This window comes from Lactuca serriola, chromosome 5 (genome assembly GCF_051521515.1).
Source record: "Lactuca serriola cultivar US96UC23 chromosome 5, Lser_US96UC23_V15, whole genome shotgun sequence".
Classification (NCBI taxonomy): Eukaryota; Viridiplantae; Streptophyta; class Magnoliopsida; order Asterales; family Asteraceae; genus Lactuca; species Lactuca serriola.
In genome coordinates this window covers 318,788,125-318,814,257 of record NC_136412.1, presented here as the reverse complement: position 1 = coordinate 318,814,257, position 26,133 = coordinate 318,788,125, and the positions used below count along the sequence as shown (strand labels likewise).

At 37.2% G+C, this 26,133-nt stretch overlaps 2 protein-coding genes across 2 annotated transcripts; both read right to left on the bottom strand.

Moving 5' to 3' along the window:
* Positions 1-901: 901 nt before the first annotated feature.
* GLDH (L-galactono-1,4-lactone dehydrogenase) lies at positions 902-4,796 on the bottom strand. The gene is made up of 6 exons (XM_079003329.1): positions 4,010-4,796; positions 3,656-3,906; positions 3,303-3,488; positions 2,834-3,236; positions 2,588-2,728; positions 902-1,200 (listed from the first exon to the last, which is right to left on the bottom strand). Exons 1-6 carry the CDS (start codon positions 4,697-4,699, stop codon positions 1,039-1,041), a joined length of 1,833 nt encoding a protein of 610 aa, XP_078859455.1. The 5' UTR covers positions 4,700-4,796; the 3' UTR covers positions 902-1,038.
* Positions 4,797-21,143: 16,347 nt separating this feature from the next.
* LOC145051897 (uncharacterized) lies at positions 21,144-26,133 on the bottom strand. The gene is made up of 3 exons (XM_078999730.1): positions 23,901-26,133; positions 21,484-22,396; positions 21,144-21,391 (listed from the first exon to the last, which is right to left on the bottom strand). Exons 2-3 carry the CDS (start codon positions 22,394-22,396, stop codon positions 21,375-21,377), a joined length of 930 nt encoding a protein of 309 aa, XP_078855856.1. The 5' UTR covers positions 23,901-26,133; the 3' UTR covers positions 21,144-21,374.

Here is a 26,133-nt window from a genome sequence, read left to right as displayed (position 1 = left end):
TTTCGTATATGTACCTATACGTCCATACTACATAAGTATATCTACAGGAGAGAAATCCGTTTTATATATATATATATATATATATATATATATATATATATATATATTGGGGTGAGATCCGTTGAGAACTCATAGTTTCCCGAGAACCTGAGAACTAAAGATGGAGCATTAGATCAAAATTAATTAATTAAAGACATGATTTTCATTAATTCAATAACTTACAATCTCCCGAAATCGGGATATCAATATGAAAAATTTTAAGGTTCAACCCACTAAGTAGTAATTAATTACCAAAAAATTCTTGTTTTTTCGGGTTTTCTGGTTTTAAACTCACTTTATTCGGTTCCAACCTACCCACTTTGATGTTTTCATGTTTTTCGGTTCTAGACCCACTTTACCCGGTACCGAACCGGAATCAGTTCCTATATACTAGTTTCGTTTCCAGTTCTACAAAATTTCATTAATCGGTTCCAGGTTTTCCAGGTCTGAATCCATATGGACCGGGTTTAGACCCACTTTCATTCCTGATTTAATCTCAACTTTTATTTTTTTGAACTGAAAAAATCATAATTATTTTATATTTTGCACAAATTAACAAAATACGAAAATAGTCATTATTTATTTTTCAATAGAAAATAACATATTATCATATAAAATTAGATAATCATGACTTTTCTATTGAAAAAATAAATATTTAAATTAAACCGTAAACTAACCCAAAATATTGAGATTTTATCCAAAATTTCCCTATAATATATGACCCAAACATGTAAATATGTTATATTCATATGATCCGAAGACATTATTTTGAAAACTTGATATCCTTTTAAGTACTTGAATCCTTTTAGTCCAATACATGCCAAATACAATACAATTTGATCTATCATGTCATATCATAATATATATAATATATAATATATGATAACCAAACATGTAAAGATATTATATTTGTAGGATATGAAGACATTATTTTTAAAATTTGATATCCTTTTTAGTACTTGAATCCTCTTCATGTAATTTACACATAAATTTTGGTAATTAAGTTGCATTATCTTCTATTGGGAACATCTTCTCCACCATGGCATTGGAAAGAATACGATTCGGATCCAACTCTTTTCGTGCTTTGTTGAACGCATCAACAGGAAATCGTGCTCTTAGCCTTTCTTGTAGGGCTGCAAGCTCGTTTTTGTCTTTTGGAACCTGAAAATATGATTTTATTAAATAATAATATAGATATAGATTTTTTGTGTTTAAAATATGATTTTAGAAACTCAATATTTTGCATTATCTTGTTCTTTTTAATTTCTTGGACGAGGAATGTAAGATGGTAAAAAGAATGGAATAGACATAAATTTTTTGGTTAGTGATATATATATATATATATATATATATATATATATATATAAAAACAACTTAATTGAAGTTTTAAAGTTTTAAATAGGATTTTATATTATTGAAAAAATAATACACAGCTTTCAAATCACAAATCCCTTTAATCATTATGACCATACAAGATGTTGACAAGCAATAAAGATAAAAGGTAAATGCTAGTAATATGTTCCAGAGTTAGGGACAGATTTGACTTTTCCAGTCAACAGGGCAAAAAAACAGAAAAGCTTGCATTTTATCTTTAATAATTGGAATTTGAAGCTTTATAACTTTTTTAACATTTAAAATAACCGTTTCTTCCGTTTACTCGGTTTTGGTAACTGGTTTTTGATATCATACAACTAGTGAGATTCAAGAATTTTGAATTTATAAGGAAAAAAAGAAAATTATTGAAATATTGTTATTTTTAACTTTTTTTTATTTCTCTTTTAAATTTAAATAAATAAACAAATGAAATAATTTGATTCAATTCAGAAATTTAGAAATTAAAAAGGAAAGTTGCATTAATGAAATTGATATGTATTTATTACATTAAAATACTATATGGAATTTAATAAAATGAAAAAAAAAAAAAAAAAAAAAAAAAAAAAAAAAAACATAAAATGATAAGTAGATAAAAAAAACAAATAAAAAAATCTTAGAAAATGACATGTGTCAAATGCAAATGCAATGAGAACATGACATTGACAAAAATGATTTTGATTTATTAGGATAATAAGATACAAGATTGATCAAAATACAAAAAAATATAACATACTTTAACCATATTATCATTTTCGCAACTGAACTACTATTTTTTAACCCTTTAATCATATAAAAATAACTAAAACGATAAAATGGTGATTCAAAACCGGGTAATCGGAAAAAATGGTTTTTTTTTTTTTTTAAAACAGTCAAAAAAGTATAATAGCTTAATCACTATAGAAAACAATTAACTAGCTAAATCGATTACATACTGTTTCTTTTTAAGAATAATCACAAAAAATGACCAAAATGGTAATTGTCTATTTAACAAATTTACTTCCTTTTTTGTAATTTCACAACCGAAAATCATTTTGTCTTGTGATTATCCCTTTATTCTTAAAAAATAGACTTAACAAAAAGTTAATCATATAAGCTATATATGGGTGTTTCTTTTGACTTAACACAAAAAAAAAACAACTTAATATATAAGTAGAATCTGGTTTATAAAATATACCTCAATTTTGGCCCAATGTTCAAAAGCTGAATATTGATTCCAAAAACGTTTTTGAGTGAGATGCCTATAATGAAAAAATTCTTCTGTTATTTGTTTCCTTTGTCGAGCATCTGATGTAGGAAGATACATAATTATACCCACCTGTCACATAAAAAACAAAATATTACATTCCCTTTGATTTATTAAAATAGTTAATTGAAGAAAAAATGTAATGAATCATAATTAATTTATTAAAAAGAGACTTACCCATGAGAAAATATCATCATTTGATTCACTTGAAGCAGGACTCATCAAACTTTTGCTAGAAGCAGACCATCTTTGTTCTATAGGTGAAGGAGCAGGAATCTCTTCTTTCTCTATTAATTCCATAACTTCTTCTATAAATTTAAGATCTTTCATATTTGGTTTTGATAAAGTTCCAGCTGGAAAACATGTCTCAGAGACCCATTGTTGACCTCCACAATCAAACCCTAAAATTTCATCACTCCACCCTACCCTGAATCCCTCTGACCTCTTCCAAAATTCAGATTCTGCTTCATTGATTTTCTTAACATGATCTTTGTTAAGAGGATCGATGGATAGTAACTTGTCTCTTAGTTCAGTAAATGTAAGGTCTGAAAGCTTTGAGTCGTTTTCATTTGGTTGGCGTCTGAAAATAAGATGTTAATTGATGAGATACGTGAATGAAAGAGGGGTATTTATGGAATAAACTTACTTGTACTTTTGTAATGATTCTTTGTATAGATCACGAACAGGTTGTAAAGCTTCATCGAGGCTATACTTGGGCTTAAATTTGGGTGGGCCTTTCCATTTGGAAACAGGGTTACATGTCACCACTACAACAGTGTCTGTATATGGTATGTAAAGGTACTTTACATGCTTGTTGTCATTTAGAAGCTTTCTGCAACCACAAGAAGAAATGCAATCAGATGAGAGAATATAAGATCATAGAGCAATTGAAAAAGGTTGAATTTACAATGTTGTCATATGGTAACTGAAAGTAATGAAAGTAGGATGCTATAATACACAAAGAAATGAAACTATGTCGAGTGAAAACTGTATACATACTTGTGTTTCTTCTTGATTTCAGTCAAGTTTGAGACAAATGTGTGTTCTACAAGTTCCTGTCTCTCAACACATTGGAGAGTAACTTCAGCAACAACCCCAAATGCACCAAGCCCACATCGAGCTAAATAGAACAGTTCAGGGTTTTTGTCTTTTGAAATTTCGATTGTTCCCTTTCCAGGGGTAACCAATTTCATGCTGATAACCTGCTCATCAATCGGAGGCAACTTTGCACCAGTACCATGAGCACCTACCTATAGGTAGGAGAGTTTAAGCGACTAGTAAGCAATGGAGATGAGTTCAACAATCATGAAATTGTTTAACACAAATTAAAACTAATGGAAATGGCATCCATACCTGAACAATGCCACCAATTTGTTGTTCTCTGATAGACGCAAAGTTCTGCAAAGTAATGCCATGATCCTTGATAGCATCGACAAGTTGCTGGACTCGAATGCCTGCCTGTACCCGAACCGTTTTCTTCTCTTTATCCACCTCCAAAACTTTATCCATCAAAGCCAGATTCACCATCCCACCACGGGCCAAACCGATTCCATTCGGGGATAACCCGGATCCAACAGGACGGATCTTCTGCTTCTTCTCGTCGGCATCCTTCACAATCTTCTCCAATTCTTCTAAACTTTCGGGTTGGAGGAAGACCCGGGTCTGTACTTCGTGAGTCCCGCTCCAATTAACGACCGTGTGGAGGTCATCGGGAAGAGGGGCGTACCGGAAGAGTTGGGCCTTTTTGTGTTTTGCGTTTTCAGGGAAAGGGAAGGAGTAGTAAGTGGCGACGGCGCAGCTGAGGAGGAGTGCGGAGTATCCGAGGTACTTCCGGAGTTCAGAGGAAGTAGATGGCGTGGCGGATAGAGGCGGCGGTGTTGGCGGCGGTGGAGATGATGAAGAAAATTGACGTATGAGGTTTATTAGAGGGGTTTTAGTGGTAGGTGAAGAAGATAGGGTTTCGAGGGTGTTGTTGAAATGTGGGTTTTTGCGGTGGATAACGGAGGATTGGAGGGATCGCTTGATTCGGAGAGATCGCAACATTTGTATTGATTTTTCCGGTGATTCATTCACATCGGCTGTAGCAGTGACACCACACCTCCTCGTCTGCTTTCACCATGTCAAAGGGCGTATCGCCAGATTTGCTTTAGGATTGTACCATTGACCCCTTAAGTTATAATGATCAACCTTTTTCCCCCCTCGGTTTTTAGAGCATGTGTCATCTAACAATTTAGTCGAAAAGTTTGTTTTTAACTCAGCTTGACATTAGTTCTAAACCTGAGGTTGAAAGTCATATCGAGTGTAAGCAAACGGTTGTTGATTGTTTTTAACTCAGCTTGACATTAGTTCTAAACCTGAGGTTGAAAGTCATATCGAGTCTAAGCAAACGGTTGTTGAGGAATCTGACATACACCCACCAACTCTCCAAATATCTAATAGAGTATGCCATACACCTGAGTTTTATGGGTTACATATTAATACAAGCTATGAGTCACTGGTAGATCATGATGAGAATACCAGTTATGAGTCACTAGTAGATCATGGTGAGAATATCAGCTATCAGAAAGCTATGGTAGGCCCTAAGAATGCCAAATGGAAGGAGACTATGGAGAATGAGATAAAATTAATGTTTGTTAACCAAGTTTGAAACTTAGTTTATCATATACATTGCCTTAAAATAGTCAGGTGCAAATAGGTCTTCAAGAAATAGATTGACATGGGTGGAAATGTTCATACATACAAACCATGACTGGATGCAAAAAGGTTATACTCAAACTCAAGAAATTTATTATCAGAAAAAAATTTCACCGGCGGCGATGATAACGTCTGCTAGGATATAATGTGTCATAATGACATTTTATGACTATGAAATATGACAAATGGATGTGAAAATCGTTTTCCTTAATGGAAATCTTACAGAAGATGTATATATAGCACAACCAGCGGACTTTGTATAGTCCAAGTATCCAAGTAAAGTGTGTAAGCTTGAGAAATCTATTTATGTTGGAGTTGGTGGGAGTGTTGTAGTTTTCTTTGTATTGTATGTGGGTGACATACTCTTCATAGGAAACGGTGTCTCAAGCTTGCAAAGTGTAAAGACTTGTCTAGGAAATTGTTTTTATATGAAAGACTTAGGAGAAGCATCATACATACTATGTATAAAGATCTACAAAGATATATCTAAGAGAATCATTAAATTGAGCCAGAGAACATACATAGATAAAGTCTTGAAGAAATTTAGGGTGCATGACTCTAAGAAAGGGTCCGTGCCTATGGAGCATGGTGTGACATTGAGCATAACTTAGTGTCCTAGTTATAGTGAGGAGTTAAAAAAGTTAACTCGAGTTCCATATGCTTCGACTGTGGGATCGTTCATATACATCATGATATGTATTAGGCCTAATGTCTCATGTGATTTGACCATGTTGAGTCGTTATCATGCTAACCCTAGTGAAATTATTGGAATGTAGTTAGTAACATTCTTAAGTATCTTAGGATGATGAAGGACATATTCTTGATTTTATGGAGGTGTGGAGGAACCCAATGTAAAGGGGTGTATGGATGCTAGTTCATAGAAACGATTCTTATTCGCAGTCGAGATTCGTGTTCTTACTTAATGGTGGAGTAGAAACTTGGAGGAGTTCTAAGAAGGATATAGTAGTAGATTTGACGGTAGAGTTTGAATATATAGCAACTAATGAACCTGCAAAGGATACGAGATGAATGAATTAATCCATCATAGATCTCGTGTTGTTAGTAACATCCCAAAAACTAGCCATAATTTTTTTTTTAATTTAGAATATGAAATTACTAAAAGGGGTTCCATCGAAAACATAATCAAGCTTAGTATCACAAAATCATCATCAAAAGCAGAAGTTGTATTCTTGTTCTGAAAACAAAGTTATAATAGATAAACATAGATTAGATGTCATAACCTCGAGAATGTCCAAATATCCTAATCAATCTAAATCCTTACCCTTCAAACTTGACGAACCTGTAACTAAAGTCATAAAGTAGCATTTGTAAGCCTAGGCTTAATGAAAAATCACAACACTTATTCATTATACAAATCATATGTAATTTACATCATATACATAAACATAGAATAATCAATCATTGACAACTTCCCACCGAGTATAATCTATCACATATCATATGCTAACACAAATAACACAAGTACAGCTAGATTCCCTCCGAGAGACTTTTCTCTAGTTAACCTATCATTGACAACTTCCTTGCGAGAGGCTTTTCGTGATCTTACATCATTTTAATTCAATTAGATTCCCTCGAGGATTTTCTCTAGTTGGTTTGACCATTTCCCTCTAAGAGGCATTTCATGGTCTAACACAAACACACACACACACACACACACACACACATATATATATATATATATATATATATACACACACACACACACACTAATCATTTATCCGCGTCAAGCGACGAGTGCGAATAGTTTGTTGCAACAACTATTTCCATTTGGAAACATGTTATATTTCGAGAAACATAAGTTATTTTTGGACGAATCCTTTTTCTCGGTGTTTATTTGTTATTTAGAAATGTCTCTTAAAAGTATGTTGCTATTTTGGGTTAAATATAGAAGTATGTTGATGTATTTTGTTAAAAAAACTAATGATTTGTTCTAGATTAAAAATAAATGTACATTGTTGTTTTATTTATATAAATATACATTGTTAAAGTTAACGAAAGAGGGTCCAACATTGTTTAAGTTAGCGTAGGAGGGACCAAAACCACAATAGAATTTGGTGAAAATGATCAAATCTACGACTTTTCAAATGTATGGACATTACCCACATAAAATAAGAAACCATAAGGACCATTTTCGCAATTTTTCCTAATATACAATAAACATGTTTATTCCTTGCGATAATTAGTTTTATTTCATAAACATGTTTTATTCCAAAAACACGCAATACATTTGCACATGACATGCACCATTAAGATATATTTTTCGACATTTATCATTTTTGAAAAATATCAAAAATAAAACTTTTGTGAAGTGGATATCTAACTTTTGTAAAAGGCCAAACTAGATCGTCGACTAAAAAGATATATAAAAGACAGCTTTTATTGAAGTCATTTAGTTTCCTCTCGGGCTGGTGCCAAGAGAACTTTTTGATTAACATTGAACAAACTCTTAAGAGTAAATTTGTTTACCCAAATACCTTTTAACACAAAAGAGATCACATTTTATTTTGTTGTTCATTACAAAAATTTAACGATTAACTTTAATTTGTTTGTTATCGAACTAATAATCAATATTTGAAATCTATTTTCATTATATTTTCATATTTTTCATCAACGGTTTACATATAAATTAACTAAAATTTTACTTTTTTTATAAATAGAATTTATTAGCAATTCATTTTTTCCATTTAAAAAATAAAATAGCACAAAGAATCAATTACTATAAATCATATTCCGTTAATCATTTTATCTATTTCGGTTAACACATTCATCAAAGAAAATGGTTGTATGGTGTCTTCACACATCGCATTTCAAATTCAAATTGATTTTTATAATCAAACTTTTTCCATACATCATATATGAGTCTCACCTTCTTTCAGTTAAAATTCCATGCACTATCACTTTTGTAGATTCCATCAGTTAAAATTTCATGCACTACACATGCATAAGATATATTGGAATGTAATGGAATGGAACAGAACTTCCATTTGATTTCACTAACGAAACTCATCTCGCATGAAGATGACCCCTACAACAGGTTGAATAGGGTATTAATTAATAAATTCATCAACTTCTCATACTTCTTTTACAACTACATAAAAGAGATTAAATAAATTACACCTATTTCCAGCCTATCGATTTTAGTTTTACTTTTTCTTAATAACTCATCACTCTAAAGATTAAATATATAAAAAATTATTTCTTTATTCAACCTCTTTATAAAACTATACATAATCAGAAATTGTATCAAAAATTTAATTAAATAAAAGAGGTTATATGAGCATTGCCTAGAACAATGACAAAGAAATACAAAGGTGTCGTGATAGTGGTGCATAGGGGAAATGTTGCAATCCTACATTACACAAAGCAAAATGCGAACCTAGAATGCATAAAAAGACTAAAATGCCCATAAATTTGAGATTTAGAGAAATACATCGTCTTACATAGGTAACCTTTGAATCATCAACTGATTAACTAGTTAATCTCTCTAATAAAATTCTTATGCTTGGCACATCAACCAAAAGGTGGAGTTAAATCAAATATCAAATTTGATACAAAAGAAACGGTAATCAATATTTACAAATAGAATACATACCTTTAAGTCATAAGCAAAGTCATACATTAGTTAAACTATCAAAGTATAAATATTCACCTTGTTTGTTTCAATAGATTAGAGAAAGGCATTCATTACACTTCCTGTACGACCTCAGCATGTCCAATTCAACACATCAACCATAACGTTACAAGAAATAAAATAAGGTAAGAATAATTGCCTAATATCAATGACTAACCATGCACACATAAGTACATGAACATATTGTGACAGGGGCTGGGTATTGAGCTGGAAACACTCAAGATTAGGCTGCAAAAGGTCCAAAATTGATAGTCTACTTGCTATTATCATTAATTTGAATTTGACTTTGACTTTGACATTCCACATAAGCTCTTGAATTTCATGCTTTTTAGAAGAACCGAACATGCAACCAATCCAAAGTAGAAAACAAAAAAGTCAACCTACAATTGTATTCTTGAGTTCCTTCTTTTTCTTGCATCAGACACCATCTAAAACCTAAAAAAGACGAAATCATACTTAAAAGTCAAATGATGAAAAAACAAACGTTTCAAATGGGAAACAGCCAAACTAGAGGTCGTGAATATTACCTAAGACATAACAAATATACAGAAAAACAATAAATTATGCCAAAAATTAGAGACCATCAGTGATAAGTAGAAATAGAAGCAATACTTTGTAAAATGTCAAAGCATCTATCATGGATCGAAACAGAAGAAAAGGAAACAAACTAACCTTTCTCGATTTACCTGAAATCGAAGTCCATAGTAGAAATAAATTGTCTATAATTGGACTCTTAATCCTTGGTAGTTACGGTTAACACTTTCACCTCTAATATTGCATCAAATATTAAGTAACTAATTAACCATGATCAAAATCTCAAATAATCAAACATTTATCTAATAGGAAGCATAAATAAAAATTAACTCGGAAAAATATATGAAAAATAAATGAGCATGCCTAACAAAAATCAACGTGGTTTCATGATTTGTTGCAAACCTATAAAAAAACAAAATCATTAATGAAAGAGATAAAGACGAAATGGAGGATGAAAAAAACAATTTAGCTTCCAAATTTTACTAAAATATCAAGCAACGAAAAAGAAAAATAAAAGATCTAAAGATGTAAAAGGTAATTGCTTGTTACCTATTGCAAATCGGAAACTATTTTTTCCTTATCATGTTCATCTTCTTATTCATCTTCATCCAGATCCAAACACTTCTTTTTAAAACCGTAGAGATGAACATCAGTAAATGGGTAAAGAAGAACCAATGGCATTTGGTGGTGTCGATCTCCAGGGTGGGTGGCTGAGTGGTGAGGGGTTTAGGGTTTTTAGAGAGAGAAGAAGCACATGTGAAATGGTGTTCCGACAGTGGTTATGAGTGATAAAATAAGGTTTATCAAAGCATTTCTTAAATAAATGTAATTTCATTATATATCAAAACTCAGGATGTCATGTTCCGATACAGACACAAAAGTATAAACAATAAAATATAGACCTTACATAGTTATATACAACTATTGGTCTATAAACAAAAACATCTTCACAATTTCTCCAACTTATGCTCTCGCGCCACTAACTGTAATACAAAGAAACTGAGTGGGTCAGGCTTGGGAGCCTGGTGAGCATATAAGATTTTCAACCCATAATAAATAGTTATATTTAATTTCACCAACCAACAATAACTCGATTACCCATTACCGTTATCCTCACTTTACGTCCCTATGACAAAACTATTACAAGGGACCTAATCTAGGATTTTCATCGGGACGGACACTACTGCAAAGGGGTTTTCTCGGCAATGAATGTCCTAAGGCAACCATGAGGGGGATAGAATACAAAAAATGAACACTCAAGTTCACTACACCTACAGGTTATGAGCCTGTCAGCATTCCACTGAACTGTCTAGAAAAGTCTGTGGTCGTCATCAATATTCTGCTGGACGACTAGATCACAATCACATCGAGGCCTCACGTCATTTTTATTTCATCACACATCACTATCTACCCATGTTCTACCCAACATATTTGTAGATAAAATATACTGTACTTGTTTATATACAGCTTAAAACCTGTATAACATATTCATTCAATACTTATACCACATAACAAATAGTATATAATCACATAGCACGTATTTCCTAGAGTATAATTCATATATGTGTATTATCATAAAGCAACTACACACTTAATCATATCATATATCTAATACATTCATCAATACTTGTATTAAAATCGTGTATATGAAAGGGACTATGCACTCACTTGATAAGACGATGCTCGAACAACACTACGGCTCTAAAAGCAGTATTCTTCGATGAAACTGTGATATCTTCACACACCGGGCTTCTTGCGGGCAGAGCTTCGACTCGAAAACTCTTTTCTTCTCGAGATCTTCGGAGCTTCGGGACTTACTTCGGGTGTCGGGATGATACCGGGGCTTCGGGGGTACTTCAAGACGGCTAGAGAGAGTATTGGGACTGAGAGAGTGGGGAAATAGCAACCATGGCCGACTGTCCTTCAACTTATATTTATAGGGCTGAAAATCTATGCTCACATCGTGAGCCACAACTGCTCATGTCGTGAGCTCGATATGTCATGGCTTTCGACATCAGGTCACTTGCCCTGGAGGGTGTCCATCACCTGCTCACGTCGTGAACACTGTGCTCACGTCGTGAGCTCTGACATAAGTGGAAGTTCATGCCCCGAACTTCAGAAATTCATATCTTTCGCATACGAGCTCCGTTTTCGATGTTCTTTATATCCACGCGTAGGTGAGATTATGCTCTACAACTCTCGTTTAGACTCCGCCGGCTAATTTTGAACTTAACTTTTATTATATCCACGCGTAGGTGAGATTATGCTCTACAGCTCTCGTTTTCGACGTTCTTTATATCCACACGGGTGCTACAATTATCTCCACCTTAGGATGATTCCGTCCCCGGAATCACATATTAACAAACAAATGCGGATAGCGACTCATCATGTCACTCTCAGTTTCCCAGGTGAGATTTGGCCCATTCGCATGTTTCCATCGGACAAGCACTAATTCGACCATCTTGCATCGTAACTTCTTAGTCTTTTGGTTAACGATTGCCTCTGGTTCTTTAATTAACCTTTTGTTCTCATCAATTCTTAATTCCGAAAGTGGAATCATGTCGGGAACTTCTCCCGTAAACTTCCTCAAATAACACACATGGAAAGTGTTAGGAATACCATTCAGTTCTTCGGGTAATTATAGCTTGTAAGCTTGGTTCTCAATCCTCTGAAGAACTCTAAACGGTCCAATAAACCTTGGACTTAACTTTCCTCTTTTACCAAATATTACAAGTCCCTTCCACGACGAGACTTTAAACAAAACCGAATCTCCAACTTCAAAAGTCATCGGTCTTCGCTTGTTGTCAGCATAACTCTTTTGACGATCCTAAGCTGCTAACATTCTCTCCTTAATCACTTTCAACTTTTTAGTAGTCTGATGGACTATCTCAGGTCCCATAAACTGCTTTTCCCCAACCTTAAGCCACCAAGACGGCGTACGACACTTCTGTCCGTACAAAGCTTGACAAAGTGCCATATTAATGCTCGAGTGGAAGCTATTATTGTAGGAAAATTCTACCAAAGGAAAATGTTCATCCCAGTTGCCTTGGAATTCCAGGGTACATGCTCTCAGCATATCTTCAAGCGTTTGTATCATTCGTTCGCTCTGACTATCATTCTGTGGATGGTAAGCTTTACTCAAACACAACTTGGTACCCAATTCCTCTTGTAGACTTCTCCAAAATTGCGAGGTGAAACGGCTGTCACGATCTGACACAATCGTTAACGGAACACCGTGAAGCCTCACAATTTCCTTCACGTAAGAATTCACAAGCTTATCCATAGACCATTTCTCATTGGCTGTTATGAAATGTGCACTCTTAGTGAAGCGATCAACGACCACCCAAATCATGTCATGACCATTCTTTATTCTGGGCAGCTTAGTGACAAAATCCATAGCAATGTCTTCCCATTTACCCATAGGCACAGGTAAAGGTTCTAAACTTCTGTATGGTTTCTGATGTCGTGCCTTGACCCGTGCACATGTCACGCACTCCGCCACGTACTTTGCAATATCAAGCTTCATCGGCGGCCATCAGTAATAGGGTTTCAGGTCCCTATATATTTTAATGCTGCCATGATGAATTAAGTACATGGTTTTGTGAGCTTCTTCCATCAGAAGATCTCTTATTCCTCCTGACTTAGGTACCCAAATACGATCTTGGAATACCTTCAGTCCATGACCGTTTGTACCAAACACCAACGTTTTGCCCAAACATTCCTCCTTCTGGTCATTCTTTTTTGAAGCTTCCTATTGAGCTTTCTTTATACTTTCCACAATGGTCGAGACAACTTCTATTCTCAACGCTCTGGGCCTTTTTCTTTCAAGATTGACTTTCCGACTGAGAGCATCGGCGACAACATTTGCTTTACTAGGGTGGTAAAGTATCTCACAGTTGTAGTTCTTAAGTAATTCTAGCCAGCATCGTTGCCTCATATTCAATTCTTTCTGATTAAAGAGACATTGAAGACTCTTATGATCAGTGAAAAGTTTGCACTTCGTGCCATAGAGGTAATGCCTCCATATCTTTAGAGCGAAAACTACTGCTGCCAGCTCCAAATCGTGAGTGGGGTAGTTCTTTTCATGCTCCTTCAGTTGTCGAGATGCATATGCTATCACCTTTTCTCTTTGGGTCAAAACACAACCCAACCAAACCCTAGATTCATAGCTATAGACAACGAAGTCTTCAACTCCATCGGGTAAAGAAAGATTGGTGCCTCGCATTGCTTCTTCTTAAGTAACTCGAATGCTTCTTTGTGCTTATCACTCCAAGTATAAGTAGCTCTTTTGTGGGTAAAAGCTGTTAGAGGAGTAGCAATCGAAGAAAAGCCTTGGATAAACCTTCGGTAACATCCGGCTAATCCCAGAAAACTTCGGATCTCCGTGGGACTTTTCGGTTGTTCCCACTTCATCGCAGCTTCAATCTTCGCTGAATCAGCCATTATCCCTTCTTGGTTGACCACATGACCAAAGAATTGGACTTCTCAAATCTAAAAATCACATTTGGAGAACTTTGCATACAGCTTCTCCTTCCTCAAGGCTTCCAACACTTCTCGCAAGTGTCTGCCATGATCCTTTTGGCTTTTCGAGTAAATCAGAATGTCATCTATGAACATTATCACAGATTTATCAAGGAACGGTTTACAAACCCTATTCATTAAATCCATAATGTTGCTGGAGCATTGGTTAGTCCAAACGACATAACCAAAAAATCGTAGTGTCCATATCGTGTTCTGTATGCAGTCTTTTCGATATCCTGCTCTCTCACCTTCAGCTGATGATATCCTAACCTTAGGTCGACCTTTGAAAAATAACTTGAACCTTGTAGTTGATCGAACGGGTCATCGATCCTCGGCAACGGATATCTATTCTTTATTGTTGCCTTGTTCAGCTCTCTGTAATCAGTGTACATTCTCATACGTCCATCTTTCTCCTTCACGAATAACACCGGAGCTCCCCAGGGTGACGAACTAGGTCTAATGAAATCGTTGTCCAACAACTCCTAAAGTTGCATCATCAGCTCCTTCATCTCCGTCGGTGCTAATCGATAAGGTGCTTTTACTATTGGTGTCGTCCCTGGCAACAAGTCTATTCTGAACTTCACTTGTCTATCAGGCGGTAATCCGGGAAGATATTCGGGAAATACTTCCGGATAATCACACACCACAGGAATGCTCTGCATCTCCTTCTTCTCCTTCTTTGCATCGATTACGAATGCCAAATATGATATACATCCATTGGCCAAACACTCTCTGGCTTTCATTAGAGAAATGATTCTAGAATTTACTCATCGTTTGTCCCCATACACCATAAATGATTCTTTCCCTGGTGGGTTTACTTTTACTATCTGCTTCTTGCATAATATCTCGACACCATTGGCGCTAACCCAATCCATTCCCAGCACGATGTCGAAACCATTTAGTTCAATAGGCAATAATTCATCGTTAAACTTATTCCGATCAAATCAATGATTTTTTTTTCATGCTGTAACGCCCAATTCCTGGTACGTATTTGTTTTGATTAAAGGTTCTTTTTGGAAGAGCTACTCGGCGAGTTGTAGCCCTAACTCGCCGAGTAGATGTCGAGATGGGTGCGGTCTTTAAGTGATCTACTCGGCGAGTCCACGCCTGGACTCGGCGAGTAGGCCAATCAGGAGGAGACCCAAATCCTTAGGGTTTGCACCCTATTTAAATGTCCTTATAGCCCCATCTCAGCCTCTATCATCCTCAGAGCGTTCCTTGTCGAAACCCTAGCCTCCCTTTGTAAGTTTGAGTGATTTGTTGCCTTGTGAAGGATTTTTGGGGCACATTGGAGCTTAGAAGGAGAAAATAAGAGTTTGAAGAGTGCAAGAGAGGGAGTAGATCCGAAATCTACTTTGGGAGAAGCTTCCATTCAGGTAGTAAAGTCTCTACCTTGATCTTTAGTTCATTAGATCCCATTTTGTCCCAATTTGGTGGTTTTCAAGCCCTAAAACACCAAACTCCATGTGTTTGTGCTTAATAATCCGAAAGGACTTCAGATCTAGACTTTATGGACGTGTTAGAAGCATAAAGTTGTTGTGGTTGAAGTGATTGAGGACCCCCTTGGAGTGCATGACCTCTTAAAGAGCTTGGAATTGCATTTTTAAGCTTATAGGGCCATGCATGCACGTAAAGTTTGCAACTTTACGTGTTAAGCATGCCCTAGGATCATAGATCTGTGGTTTTGAAGAGTTGCATGTCTCATATTTGGTTCATATGGGAAATGGGTCAAGGGACTCGGCGAGTCCCAAGGTGGAACTCGACGAGTTCTATGAATATGGCCTTAGACTCGGCGAGTTGGATGAACAACTCGGCGAGTCCTATGAAGATTGTCTGGTACTCGACGAGTTGTTCTTCAAACTCGGCGAGTTGTATGAACTGAATTGTGTACAAAGGGTTTAAGTGTCAGAAGTCCAACCCTTCGTGTTTGCACGTAGGATTAGCAATCTTACGTGTTCCGATAGTCCCGGAAACCCCAGATCCTCATGAAGGATGTCCGGACAAGGATCTGGAAGCAAGTGGGAAGCCTGCTCGCATGGACTCGGCGAGTTGTTCATGGACTCGGCGAGTTGTTCATAGACTCGACGAGTTGTTCATGGACTCGGCGAGTCGGATCGCGAGCCGGTCCCATCGTCCCAAGTAGTGAGTTAAGGACGATTCGGTGAGTGGAAAGAAGGGGCTTGTAGAGTGGAACCGGGTTAGTGGAGAAGGGCTCGGCGAGTCGGTGTCATGACTCGGCGAGTCCAGTTAACTGGAAGTTGACCTCGACTAAGAAGTTGACCTAGGTCGAAGGGAGGGTTAGTCATCTGACCTAAGGGTGTGAATGAGAGGCTAACTTATGTTTATGACTTATAGCCGGAGGATTTCTGAGTCAGCAATAAGACGCTTAGCAAGCAGACTTCCGCAGTTACTTTCGAGGTGAGTTACCTTCCAGTAGCGGTGGATCTACGGCCACAATGCCGGCCCACCGGTAGGAGTTGTAAGTAGATGATTGTCTCTGTGATATTCATCTAGGGATTACTACTACCTATGTTATGTTTATGTGCTAGTATGATATGATGCTATTGATGGGTTTTAGGTAAAACAAATAAACTAGAAAACAATTCCTAAGTTCACATGCAACCTACTTTGGATCTATGTTTTATCTATTGAACATACAACTTTGAATTGCAAAACAAGAACCCTAGAGGAGAGAGGCTATAATCGAAATTTACAAACTAGGGTTTAGTAATTACATACCTTTCAATTGTTATAGTAAACAATTGATAATTCCCTTGATCTTGATCTTGATCTTCTTGGAAGCTTAGCACCACAAGTGTAATGCCTCTAATGGAATCACACCCAAACTAGCAAGAAGGAAAGTAGAGGAGAGAGGGGAGAGGGAGTATGCAAAATTTCGGCCCTTAGGGTTTTTTCAAAAGAAAAGAGTGACCAAAACATGAACCAGGAGGCTCCTTATATAGCTGAGGAATCTAGGGTTTAGGGGAAACCCTAGTTATCCTTTGCTTAGGGCCTAAGCAAACCCAAGGGCCTTATCCAAGCCCCTATGGACGAAATTATTAGGGTTTCCCCTAAAGATTTCGTCCACCCTTATCCAAGGGGGTTCTAGAGCCTTCCACTCAACTATTAGATAATTGCAAACTAGTCCATGCACCTTATAATTAATTCTTTTAACCCCGAAATTAATTCTAATTAATTTCTGGCTAACAACTAATTAAACAAAATGATTTCTTATTAATATATTAATCTTTTAACATATTAATAAATTCATTTATATTAATTTATTAATCTTATAATAAATTAATATCTCTCCTTTCATAATTTTCTTGTCCGGTCGCTAGGTTTGAGGGCAACCCAAAAGGACTATGCTGCTATCAATTCAAGTACATACCAATTATAGTTATGGGCTTAGACACCTAATCCAACAGTCTCCCACTTGGATAAGTCTGTAACTATAATTGCTAGTATGCCTTCTAAATTTGACCAGCAAATTGTAGCTTCCAAAAAGCTGCTGCCGAACTCTGACCCAGTCAGTTACGTGTCCTAAGATAAGTGTTCATATAATCCTTCGTTCTGCTAGATATCCCTAGACAAAAGACATGGAATGCAATCAACCTCTTTGTCCAGAATCTATGTTTCCCGATTCCTGATTAGTGATGATGTAGGACTTCTAATTGAACATATCAATTTAGTCCTGGCTGGGCCCAGCACATAAGTCAACACCAAATCATCGAGGGGCCCACAGATATCGCTTTTTCCCATTAAGGAAAAAGGAACAAATAAACATTGACTCATATGCTTGTATCTTTTACTCATCAAACCATACATGATAATACGTTTTATAACACCAAGTTACTGATGCGTTTTCGTATTACCAATGCGTAGCCGACTTGCAAATTACAACTCATATATCTATGTTTCAAGATTATAAGATATTATCGTCTCAGTATTACTCGTGATGAACTCCATGAAGTAATACTCTGAGCGAGGGTTTATCCAATACTCAAATCTCAATTTCTGAGTACTCATGAACGTTGCAGCAAAATCTATTGCCATGTCTATCCTTAGACAATCTACAATCCAGTTCATGACAGTCCTGATTCACTACTTACTTCCAAAAGTACGAGCGACTGTGGAGTTTGAATAATCTTATTATTCGGGAAGTAAAACATGCAAAAATGAAACACAATAATTGACAAAAGGTAGAACCCAAACTTATAAATAATACTTTATTATTTAATCACCAAAAGTCAATTACATTTATTTTGTTACAAGTTTCAGAACAAAACTAATCTAACTACTAAAACTAATATCATCTTTCAGTCCTATGCTTCGAGCATGCTGAATATGCTTAGCCCTACTCAGACCCTTTGTGAGGGGATCTGCTGGGTTATCTTCAGATGACACCCTCTTCACTATAAGATGGCCTTATTCTACTCTATGTCTGATGAAATGGTACTTTCTGTCGATATGTCTGGTTTTACCATGATCTCTCGGTTCCTTTGTCAAGGCAACCGCTCCTTCATTATCGCAGAACAGTTCCATAGGCTCCTGGATGGTTGGAACAACTCCGAGATCCCCGATGAAGTTCCTCAACCAAGCTGCTTCTTTCGACGCTTCACTTGCTGCTATGTACTCTGATTCACAAGTAGAATCAGCCACCGTATCTTGCTTGGAACTCTTCCAAGTAACTGTTCCTCCATTTAATAAGAATACCCAGCCTGACTGAGAACGGAAGTTATCTCTATCCGTCTGAAAGCTGGCATCACTATAACCATCTACTCTCAAAGTATCATTGCCACCAAGTACAAGGACCCAGTCCTTCGTTCTTCGCAAATACTTGAGTATATTCTTCATGGCTATCCAATGAGCTCTACCTGGGTTTCCCTGATAGCAACTGACCATGCTCAAAGCAAATGCCACATCAGGGCGAGTACATGTCATAGCGTACATGATCGATCCGACAGCGGAAGCATAAGGTACACGACTCATGTCATCTATTTCCTCATCTGTACTCGGACATTGAGTCTTACTCAATTTGGTATTGCTCTGGATAGGTAGCTCTCCCTTCTTGGAATTTTCCATACTAAACCTCTTTAGTACCTTATCCAAGTATGTGCTCTGACTAAGTCCAATTAGTCTCTTATTTCTATCTCTCAATATTCTAATCCCAAGAATATAGGCGGCTTCTCCTAGGTCTTTCATGGCAAAACACTTTCCAAGCCAAGACTTAACTTCATTCAAGGTTTGAACGTCGTTACCAATGAGTAATATGTCATCGACATATAACACTAGAAAAGTTACTATATCCCACTAGCCTTGATATACACACAAAACTCATCTTCACTTTTAGAGAAACCAAACTCTTTGACTTTCTCATGGAAGCAAAGATTCCAGCTGCGAGATGCTTGTTTCAATCCATAGATGGATTTCTCAAGCTTGCACACTCTATTGGGAAACTTTGCATCAACAAAACCCTCTGGCTGACTCATGTAAACATCTTCAGACAACTTCCCATTGAGGAAGGCAGTCTTGACATCCATCTGCCAGATTTCATAGTCATGAAAGGCAGTTATGGCGAGCAATATCCTAATAGATTTAATCTTAGCTACTGGCGAAAAGGTCTCATCATAGTCAACCCCTGGGGTTTGAGTGAAACCTTTTGCAACCAGTCGAGCCTTGAATGTATGCACATTCCCATCCATGTCTGTCTTCTTCTTGAAGATCCATTTGCACCCAACTGTCTTCCGACCTGGTGCACTATCAACCAAATTCCAAACTTGGTTGTCATACATGGACTTAATCTCGTTGTCCATTGCCTCTTTCCACTTGGAAGCCTCTGGGCCTGCCATTGCTTCCTTATAAGTGACTGGTTCATCTAAGTTTACCAATGTTCTGTCACTTATGAATGTGTCACCATCCGAAGTAATATGAAAACCATACAACTCAGGTGGCACGCTCACCCTAGTGGATCTTCGAAGAGGTAATGATTTATCAACTGGTTCAACAGGAACTGTTTCCTCTGGTTGAATGCTAGTGTCATCTAAGGTTCCTTCATTGGTTGACTCTTGAATCTCTTCAAGATCAATGGTACTCCCACTGTCCTCTTTGAATATGAGCTCTCTTTCCAGAAAGACTCCTCTTCGAGCTACAAACACCACGTTTTCACTAGGTCTATAGAACAAATATCCAAAAGACTGCTTTGGGTAACCAATGAAAACACATTTCTCACTTCTAGCTGCTAGCTTGTCGTGAGTCTCTCGTCTTACGAAAGCTTCACAACCCCAGACTTTAATATGTGCTAATGAGGGAACTTTCCCTGTCCACATTTCGTGAGGTGTTTTGGCAACCTTCTTTGTAGGGACAAGAATAAGGATGTGGGCGGCTGTCTCTAAGGCATACCCCCAGAAGTGAATAGGAAGCGAGGCACGACTCGTCATAGAACGAACCATGTCTAACAAGGTTCGATTACGCCTCTCAGCTACACCATTTAACTGTGGTGTCCTAGGAGGAGTCAATTGTGAGACTATCCCACATTCTTTCAGATAGTCGTTGAACTCGGTACTAAGATACTCCCCACCTCTATCGGATCTAAGTATCTTGATCTTTCTGCCCAATTGATTTTCGACTTCATGCTTAAACTCTTTGAACTTTTCAAAGGTTTCTGACTTATGTTTGATCAAGTAGATGTAACCATGTCTGCTATAATCGTCAGTGAAAGTCACATAGAATCGATTAGCATCCCTTGTGGTTGATCTGAAGGGCCCACACACATCTGTGTGTATGAGATCCAACAGACCTTCACCTCTTTCACAAGACCCTGTGAATGGTGATTTTGTCATCTTTCCCAAAAGACAAGATTCACACATATCATCTGATTTTAGGTCAAATGATTCCAACACTCCATCCTTTTGGAGTTGGGCTATGTGTTTCTTGCTAATGTGTCCAAGACGACAATGCCACAAGCATGCCTTGTCTACACTATTAGACAAATCAATATTAAGTACACTATTTCCTAAGCTATCAACACAAGTCACTGTTTCATACACACCATCACAAGGTAAAGCTTCAAACACAAAAACACCATTCTTATAAACAGAAATTGAACCATTCAAATCATTAAAAGAATATTTAAAACCTTGTCTGAACAATGCATGAAATGAAATAATGTTTCTCGTCATCTCAGACGAATAGCAACAATTTATTAAGTCTAATCTAACATCATTACTAAGCAATAATTGATAAACTCCGATCTTGGTCACTGGTGAAGACTTTCTGTTCCCCATGATCAAGTTTATCCTCCCATGCTCTATCTCCTCACTTTCCTTTAGCCCCTGCAAATCAGAACATATATGAAAACCACATCCTGTATTAAGGACCCATGAACGAGAAGATAATGAGTTATTAGCAGAAATAGTGTAAATACCTGCCGAGGATGGCTTCACTTTGCCATCCTTGATATCTTGCAGATATTGTGGACAAGATCTCTTCCAATGCCCTTTTTGATTGCAGTAAAAGCAAATGGCCTCTTTTGGATCAGAAACATGGGGAGTGGAACCATTGGGCTTAGCCTTCGGGCCATTACTAGATGACACAGCTTGAGCCTTACTCTTCCAGTTTTGCTTGGGAGGACCTTTCCTCTTCTTCCTCTTTCCCTGTCCAATGGCCAAGACAGGGGCACTTGCAGGTGTGGAGGGTATACTTTTACCCTTCATCCCTGCCTCAGCTGTCTGCAACAAGTTGTGCAATTGGGCCAAAGTCTGCTCAGTGTTGTTCAAATGGTAAGTTAAGATAAACTGACCATAACAATCAGGCAACAAGTTCAAGACCATGTCAATGGCCAATTCATCATCGAAGTGAATGTTGAGCTTGACCAAACGCTCTATGTAGCGTTGCATTCTTTGCACATGAGATACAACCGATTCCCCCTCTTTCATCTTGCAAGCCATGAGTGACTTGACTACCTCAAACTTTTCTTGACGAGCTCGCTTATGGTACTTTTCCATAAGGTCCTTGTTCATCTCAAAAGGCCAATAGTCCTCATAGTACCTCTGTAATTCTGGGGACATGGTTGCAACCATGATGCATGCCACTTTGGTAGCATCATCATAGTGTTTCTTGTAGGCAGCATACTCTTTGGGAGTGGCTTTTGACTCATCAAGTTCTTTGAGCTCCTTTTCAAGGACATACTCTTTGTCCTCGAATCTAAGCGCCATCTTGATGTTACGCATCCAATCGTTATAGTTGGAGCCATCCATAACGACTTTGGAGCAGATGTTTAGTAGAGAGAAGTTGTGGCTGGAGGATGATGAAGTAGAAGTGTTTCCAGGAGTAGACATCTGAAAAGAAAGATAGTTTTAGTTAGATTCCAAGACACCTCAATATAATAACCCAAAGATATCATATCAAGGTTAGGACCCAACTATGATGATTTACAACTTAGAAATGGGATGCCGAGATCCAAGTTCAAATCTCATAAAGGTAGGTGAATGACGATTCACCAATTCCACCATTAGACAAAATAAACGAAGTGAAATTCCTAATTCTTTTGAGATACATTAAAACTATTTAATGGCATGTTTTAATCTCGGATTATGCTCTACTATTTGTGACTGGGATACCGAGGATCACAAACTAGATGTGAATAACCATGCAAATGTGCTTGGTAACCTTATTGTCTTTATCATTAACTATTGATGTGCCGGTAAACCACACACGCTCCATCAAAATGATAATTATAAGATACCCATTACTACTCTTTATTAGTGCCTTTTAGTGTGCCGGTTAACCACACACGCTCCACTAACGACCAATAAAGCATAATGTGCAATTTCATGGATTAGCATACTTTTCATATTTTTCCTAAAGTAACTAGAGTTGGGATTTTGAAAAATAGTGTTCTAGTACTTTCTTTAATAGCTTTATACTTTTAATGGGAAGTAGTTGTCCTATCAAATCCGTTCTGCTAATGACCCTCTACTAATCAAGGAAGCGGTGGGTGAGAGTGGACACCCATTCAACTACTATTTTATAGGCAGTTTCCTTATACCACCTTATAGACTAGCTTCGTGAATGAGGCATACTAGCGATTTGACTGACCATATTCTTATACATATATAATATTTAACTTTTAATTATAATATATATATAAGGTGTGTTTTAAAACATTTTAAAACTCCAAGGGTTTATATAAATTTTTTCGAAATTTAAACTATTAAATTTTAAATTTAAATAAACCAATTAATTAGATTTAATATTTATCTATTAATTAACTTTTAATTAATTTATTAAATCTTGTAAGGATTATCTAATTAAATTAAACAATTAATTTAATCCTAATCCATATCCCTTCTAGATTTCGAAAATATGGGGATAGGATAATTTCCTTATTTTTCTCAATTATCCAATAAGGCAACTATTATCCAAAACAAAGAAACCCTAATCTTTATAGCATATTTCGAAATTTCCAAGGGAGGAGGCTAGGGTTTTCAAAACCCTAACCCTAATTTCGATTAGGGTTCTTTGGAGGCTAGGGTTTTCAAAAACCCTTTGATCCACAACCCTAAAAATCGAAAAAATGGCCTTTAGGGTTTAATAGCTATAAACCCTAATTTGCAATTCAACAATTATAACAATTCAATTTAAAACAAACAAATGCTCTGATACCACTGATGGGTTTTAGGTAAAACAAATAAACTAGAAAACAATTCCTAAGTTCACATGCAACCTACTTTGGATCTATGTTTTATCTATTGAACATACAACTTTGAATTGCAAAACAAGAACCCTAGAGGAGAGAGGCTATAATCGAAATTTACAAACTAGGGTTTAGTAATTACATACCTTTCAATTGTTATAGTAAACAATTGATAATTCCCTTGATCTTGATCTTGATCTTCTTGGAAGCTTAGCACCACAAGTGTAATGCCTCTAATGGAATCACACCCAAACTAGCAAGAAGGAAAGTAGAGGAGAGAGGGGAGAAATAGTCCCCAGTATCCGGTTGAGAGGACCGAAGGGAAGGCCAGCACCCAGATATGCTAGGCAGTACCCGATCGAGAGGATCGAAGGGGAGGCCAACACCTAGATATGCTAGGCAGTACCCGGTCGAGAGGACCGAAGGGGAGGCCAGCACCCAGGAGTGCTAGGCAACATCCGGTCGAGAGGACCGAAGGGGTAGGTTGGGCACCCAGATATGCCTGACAATATATGTATGTTATATGGTTATATGGTATGTGGTACAGTGGGGGAACTCACTAAGCTTCGTGCTTACGGTTTTTAGTTTTGGTTTCAGGTACCTCTTCTTCGAAGGGGAAGGAGTCGGCGCGGTAGCGGTACATCACACACACGCTTTGCTTTCCGCATCATGAGATCCTCCTGGGAATTTGTACTCTGACACTTTAATGTTTTATAAAAATGTTTCTGGACACGCAGTATCTTTTGTGAAATGATATCATCGTTGAGCCTTTTATTTTTAATGTTTTGCCATGTACTTGTTTTAAAAATGAAATTTTTGGCTCGTATTTTTTGGGCGTTACACATGTGATGGCTAACAGGTATAAAATTGCCACTAGCAACTTCGACTAATAAAGCATTATCTAGTCTATCGACAGGCAAAGCTAGTTTTCTACCAAATTCATGCGAGATAAAGGAGTAGTTGGCTCCATAATCAAATAATATTTAGGCAGACAAATTGTTTATGAGAAAGGTACCTGAAGCGACATCAGCTTCATCTTTCGCAGCCTCAAGTGTCATCTGAAAGGCTCTCGCCTTCGGCTTTGGCGAAATATTGGATTTTGCTGCCTCCTTCTTTTTAGGACAATCTTTCAGAATTTGCCCATCTTCGTTACATCCAAAGCACACTCTCTTGTTGGACGGACACTCATTGGCATAATGCCCAGTTTTCCATATTTGTAGCAGGTCACTTCCTCACTACATTTCCCAGAGTGCTTTTTCTTGCATTTTTTACACCATTTCGATTCGCCCCCTTTTCCTCCTCCAAAATTTTTCGAATCAGACTTCGAAAAATTGCTTTTCTTGCTGGAACCTGAAGTTCCTTCAAACTTTCTCTTATCACCAACTTCAACCTTGCTGGCGGTTCTTCCCTTGAGCATGTCCTCAACAGACTTGGCAGCCCAAATAGTTGCCTCTAGAGTAGGTTCCCGACGTACTGGCACAACGTACTCCCATGGGAGTCCCTTTTCATATCGATCAACTTTCGTCAACTCGTCTGGAACGATGCGCAAAGCAAACTCTATTTTGTTGGTGAAGGCGTTAGTGTAATCGTCGACTGACATGCTGCCTTTAGTCAATGTCACAAACTTGTTCTCTAACTCCAGTAGATTTTGGGCCTAGCAGAACTTGCGCTTTAATTGCACCAAGAACTCTGCCCAAGTCACTTGTAGTGGTTCATAAGGGCTTAGGGTCTTCCCCAGTGTGTTCCACCAACGAACAGCTCCACCCCTGAACTATCGCACTGCGAAAGTGGTCTACAACTTGCCTCTACAACCACACGTCATGAAGGCTAGCTCCATTTCTGAGATCCAATCCATAACTCCGATCGGATCCTCCTTTCCAGTGAAGGTCGATGGTTTGCAAGTCAAAAAGTCTTTGTACTTGCATCCAAGTCCATTAATTCCTCCCTCCTGGTAGTTTTGTCTAACTAACGGCAGCTTGGCTTGGCCAACAGTCCCACTGAAGTTACCTCCTTCTGAATGCCCTTTATTCAACTCGGGCTGTTCAATCGGCATTGAAAGTTCTTCACAATTCTGCCGAAGCAGACATCTCGTTTCTTCCATATGACGATCCAACATTGTTTGAATCATCAATTGTACACCATCCATTGTTATTGGCTCAGGTGCTACTGCTACAACAGCCACTCGCTCAATCACAGGTGGTTGATTCATGTCTTCGTTCACGTTTCCAACTCCACTTCTGGTTATTACCATCTTTGATCTACACACCGAATAAGGCAAATTTAGATCCACAATCACGATAGATAATTAAATCATCCTTATCACTCCGAAACGTTTACATGCTAGTTCTAATACCGTAATCATACGCTTAGAATCGTAAA